Below are 18,965 nucleotides of genomic sequence, written 5' to 3'. Positions count from 1 at the left end.
TCCAGTCACTTGACATTACATTTAAAGGTTATGTTCAGAAAAGTAAAGTGTGTATTTACAAACAACAGACTGCGGATGTAATTTGGATATATACAGGTTTCAGACTGTGTATATAGAGACCTTACAGTACAGCCATGTGCCAGCACAAATTGACCCCTCCTGATAATTGTTTGCCAATTTTTTTAATGTGTTTCTTCCTGCCAAAACACAGAGGGTGGTAATTCAAGTGAAAACAGGAACAAAATGAGGGGATTTTAATTTCCGTGAGATTCCTGCTGACAGTTGTTTTCTAACAGCTGGCTCAAACAAAAAAACCAGCAGCTTTTGTCTAAGGGATGATAGTTGTCAGGTGGACATAAAATTAAAACATCATTTGGTGTATTAGAGAGTGATATGGACAACCACCCATCCACCAATTAAGCAGCTCTTATCTCTTTCATTATTATTCATTTACTCGGAAGAAATCATTATTCAGAGTGACTTGCACAGCTTAGAGTTTTTGGATGTCATTCAATTGTACAGCTGGGAATTTTGCTGAAGCAATTCTGTTTAAGTGCCTGACTCACATGTACTATGCCCATACCCCACCTGAGATTTGAATGTATAGCCTCCATGTTCCAAGCCCGGGTCCTTATCTGATTTAGTCCTTAAGCTACCTTTTGAGCCATTGATTGAAAAAAGATTATTTAACAGCCCTGGCACAGGCTGTGTGTCCCCAGTGGCTCTGTTATGCTTGCATTTCTTGCAGTTGCTTTGCACATTTTATTGAGAACAGCGTGTGCACTTGTGAATCACAGTTTTGGTATTCAGTACTTCTTTACAGTGAACTATCCGTTTACAACAGAGCACACATTAAAAGAAGTATTCAAAGCACCACATATGAGTGATTCCTACCGTGACCCAGAGACAAAGTCGATATGATGAAGTTGATTACTTGAGAACCCCCCCCCCCCCCCCAAAAACAAAAAAAAACAGAATTCCCAAGCCAAACCATGTCAATTGAGGTAGGCTGAATTTCAGTAACTGGAATAGCACATAGAACTGCCTTTCTGCATTTCTATATTATGCTTTGATGTATGCACTCACATGATGACTGCATTACTTGTTTTGCGAGGAATTGTAGACCATTTGTGGAAATTTGTATAATTATGGGTTCCAAGGAATATAGGAATATAGTTTGTTCAGTGTATTTTTAGACTTTGTTCCAAATAATTGGAATGGCAATGACAATGGGAATTTCCCTCTCACTTTAAGAAAATTTTACAACTAATTAATGATGGATTCTGATCATGTATGCACACAGAAATTTTGTAGAACAAAAACTGCTGTTTGAATAGTTCGTACAATATCCTTAAAGTGAGAAGGAACTTGCCCTTGTTTTGCATTTATGACGTAGGGTAGCAGTTCCTTTTGGACAATGCTGCTTTTCCAGACAGGAGACCACAGTGCAGTTGCTGACAGGGATGGCCTTGGTTTATGCAGGTGCTGAGTGAGAGAGCTGAACGGCGCTAACTGTTCCATTTCCTGCCTGTAATCACAATAGTGAGGTCACATGATGCAGCCTTCATTCCCAGGTGCAGACAAGCTTCCTCCAAAAAGAACTGCATTGGCCATTGTAAACTGCTGCTCTCTACTCCTTAAAATAAAATTGTGTGTAAACATCTATGTATATAATCTATTTACTTGGAAATTCACACAATATTTGTGTCAGAGTGACCAATAATAGTTAAGCTTTTGAGAACTGAATGAACCCGCCTGCATTTGCATATGACTTTTAAAGCTTAGCAATGAAACCTCTGCAGCCATTGTGGCATGTACACCATTAGAAATAGCCAAGGGGATAATGTCACATTGTTGGTATGCTAGAATTGTAATTGGGCACAGACACAATTTGTGTCACTGATTGCTGGGTGGACAGTGACACTGCAGTGCTCACATGACCTTCTGAAAAGAGCTTTGCTGCAATACCGGTATGCAGGTCTTACATCGTATAGGCTTTAAAAGAATTTAGCAGAGGGATCCTATATGAGGTATATAAATTTGTTTGAGGTTCAGTGAAACCTTCAAAGAATCATGTAGCCCCTTTTTACAGCAGCCTGTGTGAGAGTGTGTAGCTTTGGAGGGAGCTGCCGCCTGCATCACTGATTGAGCTCTCTGATTGGTCTGGCTAATCAGCATCTGAAAGGATGTGGTACCTTTGATCCTCACGTAAGCTGAAATCGATATTGAGTAGCAATGAATTCTAGGGGTCTGACAGCTAGTCATCTAATGCATTGCTCACACAGAGGTGCCTGATTCATTTTTAATGTCGAGGGAACCAAATAGAGATTCTCCCACCCTCCACTAAAAAGTTAGCCATAAAAACAAAAGTGTAACAAATCTGATGGTGATGTATTACTACTGTGCTGCATGTTCTTACTCTCAAATAATTTTTTTGTCAAAGTAAATCATTCATGTTGCATGCAGGATGTTACCTGATATGGATGCAACATGAATGATTTACAGTACATTCTCTTCCACTGTGTATTTAAAAAAATACCTGAAAAACAAAACAAATGAAGAATGTGTCAAGTGAGTGCTTATGACCAGAATTATATTATGGGTCAGCTACCATTTGCTCTCATCAAGAAGGAATTAAGCATGCAGAGACAGGAAATGAGCAAGTTCTGAAAGTTAAAAAAAACTACTGAAAAGTCCCAAAGTTCCAAGCCATTTGATATGTATGTTCCCCTGTAGTCCCCTCGTCATTCATGATTAAAAACCATAAAACACCAGGCTTTGCAGTTCAAAACCAAGATATTTCTCCTGAGTATTTATGCTACCCTGAAGCAAATCTTCTGCAATGCAAGTGTAATGCATTTTGTTCATGCTGATAGCACCTTGATGGGCTAGGAGCAGGCATGGGACATGGCATTAACCATCCAGATAGCTGAAAATCAGTCAAGGTATTCGAAACCCTGAGAACATACATGAGAATGAATAACTGAAAAATATTGCTTTCAGTATTGTTTGGGTCAAAGGGGAATGAGAGCTTAAAGTTTAATCGTTTATTTTGAGGACTTGCTCAGTTACTGCAGAGGCCTATTAGGTTTCTTTGAGGGCTTCTTTGGCTACTTCTCTGGGTTGCTTTGTTACTTTAAATAAATGCAATTTCATCTGTTTTCTTTTTGGGATTACTCAGTTAAATTCTGGGTCCACATAGTTACTTTGAGTAACTTAGTTACTGTAATGCATTTGCAAGGGATGGAAGACAAGGAAATGAGTGAAGGGTGGGACTAATTATATTATGAAATTTGTGGTCTGGAATTGTGTTCTTTTAAATAATACATATTTTGTCATTATTACATTTGAACGCATTTATGGAATGGTCCCCAAAACAAGAAGGGACTCAGTTGAAGAACATTTGTTTTTTTCGTTTACATATGTTCTTCCTCTGAAGTGGTTGAGATTAATGGTCTTAAGATGTGTCATTTACCCTTCCTCTCTTCACAGTTTATTTGGCATGCCATCCGTTATTCAAAGTGACTGCTCACACACCTGGAAGTTTATAGTCAACCCTCAACTGGAGTGGCACCACTTTGTCAATCCCATCATGCTGTTGGTTCTGTACTACACCCTCGCCACCCTCATTCGACTGTGGCTCCAGGAACCTGTCGGCACTGTAAGCATTGAGTTCCTGCTTCTTCTCCCTAGGTTGTCCAGTTGTTCTGCCAAGTAGCATGAATAATAGTTTAGGCAATTCATTATTATTCCTGTAAACATGCTGGCCAAATTTATCATTGTGGGGTTGTGTACCCTAATAAAATGAGATTGAACGAATAATGTATTACTGTGTACAATACTGATATACTGTCATTCCAGGGTGTGATTGCATACATTGCTTGGTTGTGGCTGTTTGTTTGCTAAATTAAACAGTGATTCACTGTGTATTACCCTAAATTTGTCTAAATTTGATGAATGCATTCAGCTCCTTTGTGTCAATTCTTTCATAGCAAAAATCCTATTTGCATGCATGGTAATTTGATTCTCCATTTTAATATTATGATTAACATGCTGGCTGTAAGATCCCATACAGATGAACTTTCATAGAACACATTGTCATTTGAAAGGACATCTTCAGCCAAATCCTGATGTTTTGGTTACAAAGAAAAGCAGCAGTTACATATAGCGAACCAGTACGTGTGTATATTAGAGGTAAGAATGACATTGTTAAGACAGCAGTGTGTTAATTTGGTATTGGCCCATTCATCTGTTGGGAATTGTCAGTGGAACAGAGCAGTTTTAAAGATTGCTGTCCCAGTGGGTAAGCTGTGGTATGTGTGATTCCTAGGTGTCTGAGCAAGGAGATGGGGACATGAGAGAGCAGTCTGTATGCAGCGATACAGAAAACATGTCAGAGAAGAAGTGTGACATGTGGAGAACAGCGAACCACAGCACAGACGAAAGAAACGTACGTGTGTCTGCTTTCTGTTTACTTGGCTCCTCAGAGCTGCACAGATTAGCTGGACTCCAAGTTACTTTTCTGAGAATTCTACTTCCTGTTTGTGTTCAAAAAAAATCTAATCGATGCTCAGTAAAACACAGTTTAATGCTAAATGCTGTTTCGTAAACTCCATAAACGTAGTTCCGTAAACTCAGACCAAACTATGAGTCAAATGCTTGAATATTTTTTTTTTTGGGTTACATTTGGCAGTTTAACTCAAAACAGATTTGTGTTAATCCTAGATTCTAGGTTTAGCATATATGTTGAAACATTGGGCTCTATCTTACACCCGGCGCAAAGCAACGCCAAGCGCAAAAGTGTCTTTGCTTGTTTCAGACCGACGCAGTTGTCATTTTCCTGTCCAGCAACCATTTTGTTTAAATAGCAAATGTACTTGCGCCCATCTGAGCGCCCATGGGCGTGTTGGTCTTAAAATGAGGTGTGGTCAGGCGCATTGTTGACACATTGCTATCTTGAGGCAGCGGAAAGCGATTGCGTGATTGACCAACAATAACCTGATCTTAAGTCAATGGCGCAGTATTTTGCTGTTATTTTAAGGGTGCATTATTAAGATAGTAATATGCGCCTACATAGGCGGGTGCACAACATGTGATATTTAAAAAAAAAAATACATGTCATAATGGTTAGTCATAATATTTATCAAAAATATTTGGCAAATCCGCCATTATAATAGCAATCCGCCAAGGTGCAAGCGCGCCTGGTTTTTAAAGGGAATGGGAGATGACACTGATTGGTTTATTTCATGTTATGCCCAAAACACACCTATGATTAATAAAGAGACTAAGTCCATCCCTTTGAACCATGCGTTTTAATTTTCACTCAGATTATCCGCTGTTAAACTAGCAAAAGATTTGGACATGCCCTAAATGCACTTGCGCCATGCGCTTTAGACCATGCGCTTAGATCGTTAAAATATAGCCCATTGTGTTCAGATGTAAATGAATATTGATATTTAGGATTTAATAAATCTATCATTTATTTCAGAACACACAAATGTGAATGAAATCCAAAGTTATAAAAACGGGTGATTTCCTTAAGGAAGTGTAGAGGAACTCATTATTAAATCTGGTGCATTCTGTTGTACTCATGAATTAATGACCACAGGTAATCCGGTCTGCTGTGAGTCTTAGGTCTTTTTTCATTCTATTCATTCTGTAGTCATCTCTCTCAAAGGGCAGTAACAGGGTTATACATCTCTCTGGAGTCTGGACCGGCCCCAGCTTATCATGAAGCTCCATTCCCCTAACAGCTGCAACAGAGTCCACCTAACATGAAATACGGAAGTGCTTTTAGTCTTGTGGTTCGCATGAGTGATGGAGCCTTTATGAAACAGGGCTCGGCTGCATTGTTCCTGCTTATCAGGGACAATACAGCTTACACTGTCTATTAATAATCCACCTTATGTTCTTTTGCTATTTTGCAGCTTCTGTCAACTCAAGATGGCTATGGGACATCTGAAGTTAGTACACAAATATTTCAAGCCAATATTAAATTTGTTTGAATAGCATGGCTCTTGTTATGCATTGCTTGGATAGCGAGTTAATTTGATCACTGCTATTGTTTGTAAAAACAAACATTGTACATTGTTGCCATTATTACTCACTGTATATAAGGTTTCCCACTATGTAATTAAATGGCAGTAATAAGAAAAGTATCCATGCTTAAAAATGAATGAATTCTAATACAAATTAATTAGCCTTGTTTTCTGTCTGTACAAAAAGTGCTTCAAAATTGAAATTGACTCATCATTCAGTGGTACATTTAATATTTCACCTTCTTGTTATTTTGCAGATGTTTTTCAGTAGTTTGAAATGAACAGAAATTGTATAATCCATGTCAAAAGTTGATCATTAAGTGGATGCATTCCCTGTGAGATGGTGAGGCTCATGAGTGTGTTGTACCCCAGGTGTTGGTGGTGACCTCCAACGGGACCCCTTTGGACTTCACCCCATCCACCCCCAACAGTGAAAATGGGCCTTTAGGGCTGGATCTGTACTCCACACCGCAGTACAAAATGGACCATGGAGACGGGGAGTCAGGTGAGTCTCACCCACACTCCAAACATCATAAAAATACCGACATGTTTCAGCACTGGGGAAAGAACAACACTGGGGAAATAAGCTGTTAGTAAAAGTTACCAAGAGCGTGAAAACAGGGGGCTTAGACTTTCAAGGCTGCGGTTTATGAATTAGGTGATATTCATTCATCTGACAGTTTGCAATACTAACCAACCCCTCCTCCCCCCCACCCCGGTTCCCTTCCGTCCCCCCCGGCAGGGAAGAAGGACGACAGTGTCTATGAGGTCACCGAGGATCGCCAGGAGATTTCGGAGGCGGCGGAGAGCGCCAGAGCGAGCACTTTAGTCACGGTGTTCAGATTCGTCATGAAGCAAAGCTACATCTGTGCTTTGATCGCCATGATGGTGAGTGAAACAGGACCCCCTTTCAGGAGAGTCCCGCCCGCCCCCTCCGCTTCCATGGCGGGGGCCGATTTAGTCATTAGCTGTGACAGGTTAAAGCCGTCATTGTGCCTCTGTGTAATGCGTGCCATGTGTGAAGAGCCTTCTGATGCTACGCTGTAGAGCGAGCCTCCTCTTTGTTCGCCGGCCTACCCCGCATCATCAGATATCTTAAACTGGCGTGTCTGCAAAGTAGGCCTCGCTCAATCCACACCTCTAAGTTCTCTGATGGGTGAATTTTGGAAAAGCGCCCATTATCCCTCTTTATGAATTTCCACGCTAGACAGATTCAGTTTCTTGTAATTTGGAGGATACTTTTCACCTCTGAATAGGTTTCGAGGTCTAATACGCTAGACTCAGAAATAACTGCTCTCTGGATACTGTTTCAATTTGTTGGTTAAAAGTGAATCAATGCTGTCAAGTGCCTAGTTGGGTATATCAGAATTTGTGATAAACGGGAATGTGTTAATAGTTATGTTTCTACAGAATAGGTCAGGCCTGTGTCACTCAAAGAGATTCTGCTGACAGCGCCCGGCCCGGTTTTGAGGCGAGGTGAAGCTTTGACTCGCTCTCTAACGGAGGTTTCCCCGTTCGCAGGCCTGGAGCATCACGTACGTCAGCTGGCTGACCTTCGTCTTTCTGATATGGTCCTGCTTGCTGTGGATGGTGCGGGACCGGCGGAAGTACGCCATGCTCACGTCCCCTTTCATGGTGCTGTATGGGAACCTGCTGCTGATCCTGCAGTACATCTGGAGCTTCGAGCTCGTACAGCCTGTCCCAGGGCTTTTCCTAAGAAAAGAAGTGCCCTTTCGGGAGCTGGGGTCAAAGGTGGGTCCCTCTCAACTCCGAGTCTCAACATTCGCGTGTTTACTCAACTGAAAAAAGTCTCTCTTTTTTCAGTTGAGTAACTTAACCACACACACACCCACTATAAATTTGTGTGACATATTTTTTGTCCTTAAGGATTCCGAGCCCATGATTCAACTAGACCATCAATCAGACATTTATGTGGTTGTCATTTTGTAAAAGTCTCTTATGTGATTTCACTGCCTGTGTAGTGATTAAGTTTTAAATTTTCAGTTGACAATAATATAGCAATCAAAAAAATTGTTGATGGAGTTAAACTAAGATTTCATGGTGACTCAGATGATACAATAAAATAAGTTATTTTGTCATTTCTGGATTCATTTGATAATGCTGAGTTTATAATGAAAAACTGTTCATTGCTAGTTCTGTTACTGGTTTCTATATGCCTTTTTCATGTGAATAAATACATTTTATGTCGAACTAGCATGTTAAAAACAGAAATGCATTCTTTGGCATTAACTGTTTTATGCACCTCTGAGTTATACTGGGACCAACACCACCAGTAACCACAAATTTCAGCTGTTTTGTCTGGGAGTAGTGATTATATGCATTGTACAACGAACTAGCAGAAGAATGAGCCAATACAACATTTACTCTGGGGTTCATTTATTTATATTTCACCTTAAAGTATTACATTACATTTTAGGCATGTCGCAGACTTACACAGCTTACATTCTTTACAACCAATTAATTTATACAGCTGGATATTTACTGAATCTAGTTCCTCAAGGGTGCACCAGCAGTCCTCCACCTGGGAATCAAACCTACAATCTTAGAGTTTCAAGCCAACTTCTCTATTATGCCCCACTGCCAACGCTTGTTTAAGTGATTTGATTTGATTACTTATGTCTTTTGTGAGGATCTGTGTGCCAGAATAAAAATTAGCTGGGTTGCAATCTCACATAACGTACGCCCTTTTAAAACTCCATAAAAATGCATGTTCAGGGGACTTACCTATTTTTCTGCATTCTCCATGTTAATATGGGGTCGGGACATGGACAAAGCTGCTGAGGAGAGTCTTTAAGCCCAGAAGGGCTGTAATATGTGAAGTAAAGTATGGTGGCCTGTGGAATCCCTGGTATGCGGGGTGTTGAGTGTGGAATGTTGCCCTGTGTGTGCAGATACTGTGTCTCCTGAGCTTCTGGCTGCTGCTGAGACAGGCGCTGACCGAGAGGAGGGAGAAGCTGAGGGAAGAGGCCGTGCTCTCCGACGTCAGGGTGGACGCTCACAGGAAGGGTGAGGCCTCAAGGGAACCATCTTAAACACTGCAAGGAAGTCCAGCCCTGCTCTCTGCCAACTGATTGATGATATAATTGGCTGGGCTGCCAAGGGGTTGACTGATTGGCTTTTGCCTGTGTGCTATTTGTGATAGAGGGGGCATCCAGAATGTGGTACTTCATTTAAGGTCGATGACGTGAAATTTGGTTCACTTATGTAGGAAGCTCTTATTTTGTCTTGTAAAAGCACAGAATTTGGAACCTTTGTTTTCTGGTAAGGGGAACCTGGAACAATCTTTCCCAGACATCTAGGATAAATAAACTTCATTGTTTATCTTGAATTATTATAATGTTTGTGTATAATTTTTCAGCTTTGGTCCAAGCAACTGAAATTTTATTGAATCAATGTTTATTGTTCTGGAAAAGAAAATTTTAGTGGGTCAGAGGAATGCAGTCACACTTGCACACAATTGGCCTGCATGTAAATTTTTAAAAATAAAATCTCATATGATGCGTAACTTATGACCCTGAAAATTTGAATATCTGATATAGTATATGAAGAATGGACACCACCTACGTTAATATTTCAAAGATTTGAAAATCATTACATTTTTTAATAGAGGAGGAGGAAGATGATGAAGATGGTGGTGAAAAGGATATGGTTCAGGTCCTGGGGAATATGGTGATGGCCATGTTCGTCAAGTACTGGATCTACATCTGCGGGGGCATGTTCTTCTTCGTCAGCTTCGAGGGTAGAATCGTGATGTACAAGATCATATACATGATGCTATTCCTCTTCTGTGTGGCATTGTATCAGGTGGGTCTTTCCTTCCAGTGTTTCTAAAGCAACTTTAGAACATTTAATATCAAATCAGTAACCTTCAAGATGTTAGCGATGCTTATCATGAACCAACTATGTAAGAAATGATAGATTTATAGTCGATACTTGTACAGTTCAATTCCAGTGCTGGAGGCATACATATCTGGAATGAATTTGTATTCTGCGCAGTCCACCAGTTGTCTCTGATAGTCGAAGACACTATGTCAAAGATACTAATATCTAAGAAATACAGTTTGATTTAAATTCAACATTCATCTTATTTATCCATACTGTTTTTTTCAATGCTCAATGCTCAATGCTCAATGCATAATAAAGCCAGAAGTCTGTCCCAACTTTCTGATTATTACGATGACAGCACGTAATTCGAAACAGCATAAATGACAAGGCTTATTTATGAGACTTTTGAATTGAACTAGACTTTTGTTATTATTTCACCTGGCCTTTGTGTCTTTTGATTTTGCACAATTCTGAAAATGTCACATTGTTTTCATTAACATCTCTTTTAACTCCTAGGTGCACTATGAGTGGTGGAGAAGGATCCTGAAATACTTCTGGATGTCAGTAGTGGTTTACACAATGTTGGTCCTCATACTTGTCTACACCTTCCAGTTTGAGTCTTCTGTACAAGTGTGGTCAAATATGACTGGAATGGATAAAGAAGAGTGAGTTATTCCTTCTCAATTCATGCCTACATCTATTTACTAGAGATGATGGGGTTATTCTGGGATTATGTGTTAGTGTCTGATCAATTACATAATATACCATCATTTTACCATCACTTTTTCATTACCATGAAAGGTGATAGAACTGCATAAACATATTGAACAGTTATATACAGGTATAAACCTCTGGTCAATTGGAAATACAGTAGCAGGACTGGTGACAAAGCATACTCTGTAGATTTGGGTCTGAGGATGGATGTCTCTCTGACTCCCCCTGTAGGCTGGAGGACCTGGGCTTGGAGCAGTTCTCAGTGCCAGCTCTCTTCACCAGGATATTTATCCCCACCTCCTTCCTGCTGGTCTGCATCCTCCACCTGCACTACTTCCATGAGCGTTTCCTGCAGCTCACTGACCTCAAGGCTGTTGTGGCCAAGCACGAGAGTACCATTTATAGGTCAGCTCTAGTCCTGTCTGAGCTCTGAAAGAGGTTGCAGTCATTCTATTCTAAAGATGTACCCAAAAGAACAAGGGCATGGGGTTTTAAACACTATTCAGCATTGTGTATGCCGAGTATAATCATGTCTCTGGTGGCATCATTTAAACATTTTAATCATAATCTGAAAGGCTGAAAATGTAAACTGGTTAACAAGTCAGCCATCATATGGGCAGTGTTTAAATGATAGCCTGATTTTTCTACATGCTACTGTTACATATACAGTAACTGATTTGGTGTTAGTGTCTGACTTTTAAATAGAACACTCTGGATATGTTGTGGGATAGACACTGTTAACAATATGCTTATCATTTATAAAATGTCAGACATTGCTGAGTGGATCCAGTGGTTCTGTTAATTTCAGCCGTAGAGACGTGGTTATTGGAAAACATTAACTTGAAGAGGCAGATACCCGGTGGCTTCAGGCAACTTTTCAGATCCCATCACATTCCATACATCCCCTTGGCGCTTTCATTCATGACCATTCCGCTGTACCGTTCCTTTCCTTTATTCCGCTTAATTTCAAAATCCATCACCATAATTCATGGCCTTTGCAGACTTCTTATTAATGTTGTCAACATGTTGCTAACATACAGCTTTTATAATGCCATCCTGAATTATACTCCCTCTGGGGTACAGGGATGGTTTGACGAATGGCCCTGTTGTGGCATATCATCAATGTAAAGAATGTATTTCACCTCCAGTGGTCTGTCACACTGAGTAATTATAATGAAAAGTTTCAGTGTTTTGTGAACACGCCCTGAACAAGTATGAAATCCACTCTGCCTGTCCGCTGCTTATTTTCTTCTGTCCTCTGGGTTTGTCTGCCTTCTTCCTGTCCTCTCTTTAACATCCCCCTGTCTCTCATTTCTTCTCCTCCTCCATCCATTTCCATTTCCCATCTCGCACAGCCATGCCAAAGTCAATGGCCGTGTCTATCTGATCGTGAATAGGTGGGTAATCGCTTGCTTTCTGACCTCCCATTAATTCTATAAAGAGACTGTCTTTCTGCTCATCTCATCTCTATGTGGGTTGTCAATATATAGATACTCAAGGAGCACCAGTGTGTCTGTGGTTCTGTGTGTGTGTGCGTGCGTGCGCGCGCATGTGTGTGTGTCTGTGTGTGTGTGTGTATGTGCGTGCACGTGTGTGTACGTGCATGTCTGTGGTTGTGTGTGTGTGTGTGTGTGTGTGTGTGTGTGTGTGGGGGGGGGGTTGTGTGTGTGGTTCTATTAAATAAGGTTAAATCTGGTCAAGGTTTGTCAAGGCTGAATTTCAGAACGCTTTGCCAGGTGAGAAAAATATTCAGAGTATGACTTTTCACACCCATTTTTTGTATTCAAATATTTATTTTTCTCTAATGAATCTTGTTTTGGGAGAAATGCAGCCTTTGCCTCCTTAATCTTTTTGCATCTCTCTGCATCACCACACTTTGGAGACCAAACCCATCTTACTGTATGATTCCCATTCCAAATCCCGATTCCAGTGATCTTTAAACACACAAGCATGCCATTCGTACAAATTCTCTTTGACAGAAGAATCCTCTTCAGGGTAGACATTTGGCTACTCATCCTGAGTCTTGTTGTCATTCCCTCCTTTTAATCATGTCTGACCAGAAGCTCAACACTCAACAGCCTGTAGACTAAATCCTGTTTGACATGTCTGCTGTGTTCTCCTTTTTATTCCTTCTTCCTGTCAATTGCCGTTTGCGTAGCATCAAGCAAAAAATACCCATCCTTCAGAATGAGTAAGTCTTACTGAAGACATGAAATGCCTGCCTTGATATGCTGCCATTTCATGCTTCCTGACCTTAAACTCTGATCCATTTCCTTCTATCTCAGGAGGAGATGTCAAGTTTAAGTATCAATGTCCCCTGTCCCCCTACATTTCTACACTCTCTAAAAGATATGGCAGTGGGCTGTGCATTGCTTTTGTGCTATGCAGTAAAAGAAGCTAAACAATATCTAGCCCACAATAGTGAAGGACAGCATAATGTCCCTAGGCTTGCTTGCTGCAGGGTAGCGTGCAGGGGGAGGGGGAAAGGTTTTGGAGCAGCTCAGAGCTGGAAACCAGTCCTCTGTGTCTCCAGGCTGGTGAACCAAGATGGCAGCCTGGCTGACATCACCATGATCAATGCGACACTGGGCTCGGTTAAGAAAGAGAAGGAGGAGGAGGAAGGGGACAAAGTGCTACTGGATGATGGTGTGGAGAAGAAGAATGAGAAGGAGGCACCAGAACAGGGCAGCAAGACCAGCGGGGGCCCAACGGAGCTGCCCACCACCCAGAGCTCAGGTACCTGAGGAAGGCAGGTAGACCCAGGGTTCTCCTGTTAAATCTCTCTGTATTTCTTGCTGTAACAACAGCAACCCTTAAGCAGTATATCCATTTCAATCCAAACAGCATAGCTGTAGCAAAAAGATCATATGAAGTGAACACAGCCACTTTATAGTTCTCTTTAGTCCTCTGTTTGAACCACACATAAAGTTCATTCTTTGTGGTTTGACATCCCCAGGTTCTGCCTCATTTGAATGCAACAACTTAAAACACAGAGAGCTGGGTCAGAACTACACGTGAAATAGATATACCTTGGAATGGGCAAATATTCATGAACACAGGAATACCACATTGAGGGAAAATGAAAACAGACTTCCTTTCCCCCTTGGGGCACTGCAGCTACAGTGAAAATAAGGGTATTCTTCATGGCGCATTAGCCCCAGAAAGATGCCCCATGTTGCTGCCAATGACCAGGAGTCTAAAACATAAACCGTTAACCACTGGCCCAGAAAAACCAAATTCTGAATTATCCTTTTTATCAGACCAAGACGGCAGAACAGGAAGGCGAGCACTTCTGAATCAAAGCGTCTAGACTGGTTGGCTGAGCAAACAGGATTCAGGGCAGTGGCGAGGAAGGGCCCAGTTCTTTGTAGTTTCCCCACAGTCCCCTTAGGCCCAGTCACTGAACAGAGGCTCTCTTTTTGTGCTGCTCACACACATTGTCAAATTAACTGAATGCAGCGATTTCTCACTGAGCTCACACGACCACAAAATGCAAGCCTAGACGAGCTATATGACCTACTCTCATCATCAGACATTCTTATGTTCTGAGGTTATCACATACACTGAACACTGACGTTTTTAACTGTACTCACGCAACACAGATGGCACAATCAGCTGAAATCTCACTGTGGTCACATTCTGAGCACAATGGATTTATTTAAATTAATTGCTCTTGATTGGCCTGGTTAGTAACCTAAAAGAGCTTTGTTAGCCAGTGTGTTTACACCCAGTGGTCTGTTTATTAATTACCACTCAGCGCTGCCATGTTCTCTCTCTCTAATAGGGTTAGTCATATGACAGCAGTAGTATACATTTTTCAAAATTTCTTTGAGGCACAGCACAGAGAAGTAGGATTATTTAAATAAACAATTGTGAATCATTCTCAAGTAACAAACATTTCACATCTGTGTCTCAGGATATTTACTCTATGATCAAATTTTTTTATTTGAGTTGCTGTTTAATAATGATTAACATAATCAATGTATGATTGTGTTAAAACTAGTGAGCTGAGCATTGATAAGAACATGTTGTGTCTTCATAAAGGCAATTATTTCATTTCAACTCAAAAAGTGCTATATTTTGAAATGCCCGTCAGTGTTATAGATATTTTATATATTTGTTCAGTATAAGTAATCTGAAACAGTCAGCAATGTTCAATATTGTAGGCAATGTTCTATGTTCTGGCTAAAAGATTCCAGTGGTAATTGGAAGGTGTATAATATCTCTCCAGCATAGCATAGAATATTACCTCCATTTCAAAACAACGTGTTTGAAAAAAGGTCTGTATATTACAATAGGTTCTAGATTCTATTTAACCATTTCTGACAGTTAGCTCTGGTGTAGAAGTTCCCCTGTTCACTATAATTTAAATGTAGTGTCTGCCCCTAGTGGCAGCTGTCAGAATTGTCATTAACTTTTATTTAATTAACAAATATGAAGTCAGCAGGTGGTCTCAAATTAACACCATCCTCTTCATCTAGTATTATAAAATTTCATATAAAATTGTACAAATATCTTTTTATAACTTAACCTTGTTATAAGTTTTGCCATTTAGTGTTTATGTATCATAAATATGTTGTGCTTATCTTAAGATACGTTTGAATCCCTTCTCTGCTAGAAAAAATGGCTTCATAAATGATATAATTTTGCAGTATTTCTATCAGGCTATAAGAAAAATGGAGTTTGTAGAATTATATAATCATGTTGTTTTTGAATGGTGTTTTACAGATCTGAAGAACAAATGGCATCTTGTGGTGGATCGTCTGACAGTGCTGTTCCTGAAGTTCCTGGAGTACTTCCACAAGCTGCAGATCTTCGTCTGGTGGCTGCTGGAGCTGCACATTATCAAAATCGTGTCTTCCTACATCATCTGGGTGTCTGTCAAAGAGGTCAGGGCTTCCTTTGGGCCCATATTCTTAAAACCTAATGATTAATAGGTTTCAGAGAAGGAGTCAAACTAGGGGATTGAGTAGTAGAACAAATAGGCATATTTATAGTAGCGATAGGTATGATAATGGTGATAATTGCCTGTGCGGAGTAGTACTTAAAAAACAGGGCTTGTAAACCAAGATTACAAGTTGGAGTCCCAGAACAGTCAATGCTATTCTAACTTTGAGTAAGATAACACATTAATTGCTTCTGTAAATAACCAACTTAGCACTCATCATGAAATATGCAAAGGGCATCTGTTAATTAAATGAGACATTATAGCAGCACACCTTCCCCCTGATATATATTTTGAGCATAACTTCCTGTAACCAACTGTTGTTTATGGCAACAATGAGATAGACAGATGGCGGACAAAGAAAATGACTTACTGTGTTGTTGCTTTTGTCTTTTGTGACTCAGGTGTCCCTGTTCAATTATGTTTTCTTGGTGAGTTGGGCCTTTGCTCTCCCATTCAGCCAGTTCCGCCCCTTAGCCTCCAGCGTGTGCACGGTCTGGACCTGCATCATCATTGTCTGCAAAATGTTGTACCAGCTGGCTTCCATACAGCCTGTGTCCTACTCCAAAAACTGCTCAATGGTGCGTATGGCTACTGCTGTTGCGTCCATCATACTGTCAGCATTCCGCCTGTCCTGAGTTCCACTCGCTGAGGGCGCTTCTGTCATTCGGTGATGTTTCAATTTGTGTCTGTTCCAGAACCTTCAGAGCTCTCAAGTTCTCTTCTTTCTCCACAGCCACTAACTTACTCGCCTGGGCAGAGGAGTGAGATGGAGAAGTCACTCCTGTACAGCAGCCCGGTGGACCCAGCCAACTGGGTGGGCCTGAAAAAGTTCTCCCCCCTTTTAGAGAACCTGAGGGTGAGTCCAGGGTGTCTTTGCAGCCCGGGAGAACAGTGTACCCAAAATTATTGCAAAGCAAAAGCAAAAATATTTAATGGAGTCATGGACTATATTCACTAATGTAACATCTATATATATTCTGTATGAAATAATAAGTTTGTTTTCCTAATGGCTGATTTCACATGTAATGGTGAAATTGTATCAATGCATATTACCTAGAAAGCCAGACGAAAAGGATTTTACAATGGATTTTTATCTGTTCCACTAGCATTGAATTGACAGAAAAAGAAGGTGTCCTGCAGAAGTAACATACTAACAAATTGAATTGGCTTGCTGGGGGCAAGATGGAATGAAGAGAATGTGATAAAACAAATGAACTAGGATAACAGAATATTACTACCTCACAGACTGGCTTTGATAAACAGGGATTGAGATGAAATGTCATATATATATATATATATATATATATATATATATATATGGTGGAGCTGAGCACAGTTCCTAAGGGGCTTTTATAGAGAAGACATAAAGTAAATGCCAATGGTGAGCTGTGTGGTCTGTGAAACCCTGAATGAATGACCCTTCTTACTCTGCCCATCATGGGGCTTAGTGAAAGACACAGTTTACCAACTGCATAATCACCAACAAATAATTCATGAGAGGCAGCGATGAGACTGAGCGACAGTTGGCAACAATGGAATTAGCCACATATGTTCCGCCGCTTGTGAAAAAGAGCAGTGGGGCCTGATTTACAGTTGCAGCTTGGTTGTGTGGCAAGTGAGGGTACCTGAAAGCACATTCATTCATCATTGAACCAGAGTTAAATATGTCACCAGAGTTAAATGAGAAAAAAAATGATGGTCCTCTTGCGGAACAAGGAGCTTTTATACACCCTGGGAACAGCACTTAAAATGTTTAGCCAGATATCTGCCAAATACCCAGCAAATCCACCTGTTCACTATGAGGTACATGCAGCTTAACATTAAACAATTTATTTTAGCTAATAATATGAGCCCAGTCACTTCTCTGAGTGATGACGTTTATACAACAAATTATCTTGAGAATTATGGCCAGTTATGAATGAACAATGAATCAGACTGAAAGCCAAAAACATGTATACTGTACCTTAAAGAATTCACATGTGACAAAAGTGATATATGTATTATGATTCTTAGTATATCTTTTGGTGCAATGGCACACTTTAGTATAGTATGAATAATAGAAAAAAATGTTTTAATTCCAGTAAAGAAAATTGAGGCATAAGAGGCTGTAATATATCATGAGAATTAAGCATGGCTGTTGGTCAAGTACCAGGCTGTGCCGTGTATTGCACCTCACAATACACCTTGCATTAACTGGTACAGTGTGTGCCTTTCTGCTCTGGTATTCATCACATCTGAACCATATACACTATCCAGAAGGGCCATGCAAACAGAATTTGCTCGAGTCCTACCCACATGACAAAACAAGTATATGTTTAGAACACAAAAAATCCAAGTACATTGTATAACCATTCCGTGTTATATGAACTACTCAGCGGGAGCCTGGATGCCTTACACACAACAGCCTGTGAAGCACATTCAGGATTAAGAGTAGACAAGATAGTATGTCAGCTCTTCTCACTAATTTCTTTCGCTTGTTTTTGCTTTCATTTAGAACAACCTGTTGATGTTGGCCATCCTGGCCTTTGAAGTGACCATTTACCGCCACCAAGAGTTCTACCGGCTGAGAAACAACCTCACCGCCCCAGCCACTAAGACCATCTTTCACGATATCACGAGGCAGCACCTCGACGATGGCATTTTGAATTGCGCCAAGTACTTCATAAATTACTTCTTTTACAAGTTTGGCCTCGAGGTAGGTCATCCATCATAGGGCTTATTACATTACAGTAGAAATATCAGCTCTTTTTAAAAAACTTGAATCAAAGAGTTTGGTCACACTCAAATTCAACAAAGGCTTAATGAAATATTTTCAGGACCTCACCACATAAGCAAAAGATTGGGAACTATTATTTTGTAACTGGGGAATGTTAGTTCTGCTTGAATTACACCATCAAACAAATAAACATGGTGCACTGGTGGTTCCCTTCATTGTTCTCTCTCCTCTGCCCCTCTTCCGAAGACGTGCTTCCTGTTGGCGGTCAACGTGATAGGTCAGCGAATGGACTTCTACGCGATGCTCCACGCGCTCTGCTTGATCGCTGTCATGTATCGGCGGAGGAGAAAGGCCATCGCGGAGATCTGGCCCAAGTACTGCTGCTTCCTGGCCTGCATGCTGACCTTCCAGTACTTTGTGTGCATTGGCATCCCACCGGCTGCCTGCAAAGGTGGGTCTTCCCTTCACTGCACTACAGTGCCATTATTTTTCTTTTTTGTTTTACCTCAATGATGTTTAGGCAGCCAATTTTGAGAGGTTCATCCTCCATTTATATTTGCAGATTACCCATGGAGGTTTCCATCTTCCGCCATGGGCTCCAATGTTATAAAGTGGCTCTACTTTCCTGATTTCCACACCAGGCCCGACCCCCTTTTCCTCCTGTGTAAGTTCTTATGAGTGCTGGAGTTTGTTGAAATGATGG

The 18,965-nt window shown here is 40.7% G+C and overlaps 1 protein-coding gene across 7 annotated transcripts in view; it reads left to right on the top strand.

Moving 5' to 3' along the window:
- LOC135252733 (piezo-type mechanosensitive ion channel component 2-like) overlaps positions 1 to 18,965 on the top strand; it is a 128,066-nt gene that overhangs the window by 85,425 nt on the left and 23,676 nt on the right. For all 7 annotated transcript variants that reach the window (XM_064331177.1, XM_064331176.1, XM_064331175.1 and 4 more), the window contains exons 8-24: positions 3,493 to 3,661; positions 4,331 to 4,450; positions 5,928 to 5,963; positions 6,411 to 6,543; positions 6,781 to 6,926; positions 7,560 to 7,790; positions 8,951 to 9,065; positions 9,667 to 9,863; positions 10,401 to 10,549; positions 10,830 to 11,003; positions 13,132 to 13,334; positions 15,327 to 15,487; positions 15,948 to 16,124; positions 16,280 to 16,402; positions 18,041 to 18,241; positions 18,509 to 18,713; positions 18,825 to 18,926. In XM_064331177.1, the coding sequence (XP_064187247.1) occupies positions 3,493 to 3,661; positions 4,331 to 4,450; positions 5,928 to 5,963; positions 6,411 to 6,543; positions 6,781 to 6,926; positions 7,560 to 7,790; positions 8,951 to 9,065; positions 9,667 to 9,863; positions 10,401 to 10,549; positions 10,830 to 11,003; positions 13,132 to 13,334; positions 15,327 to 15,487; positions 15,948 to 16,124; positions 16,280 to 16,402; positions 18,041 to 18,241; positions 18,509 to 18,713; positions 18,825 to 18,926 (2,642 nt within the window). The remainder of the gene's footprint in view (positions 1 to 3,492; positions 3,662 to 4,330; positions 4,451 to 5,927; positions 5,964 to 6,410; positions 6,544 to 6,780; positions 6,927 to 7,559; positions 7,791 to 8,950; positions 9,066 to 9,666; positions 9,864 to 10,400; positions 10,550 to 10,829; positions 11,004 to 13,131; positions 13,335 to 15,326; positions 15,488 to 15,947; positions 16,125 to 16,279; positions 16,403 to 18,040; positions 18,242 to 18,508; positions 18,714 to 18,824; positions 18,927 to 18,965) is intronic.

Source organism: Anguilla rostrata, chromosome 4, assembly GCF_018555375.3.
Source record: "Anguilla rostrata isolate EN2019 chromosome 4, ASM1855537v3, whole genome shotgun sequence".
NCBI classification, from domain to species: domain Eukaryota; kingdom Metazoa; phylum Chordata; class Actinopteri; order Anguilliformes; family Anguillidae; genus Anguilla; species Anguilla rostrata.
The sequence above is the reverse complement of the archived record's forward strand: the minus strand, read 5'-3'. Positions and strand labels throughout refer to the sequence as shown.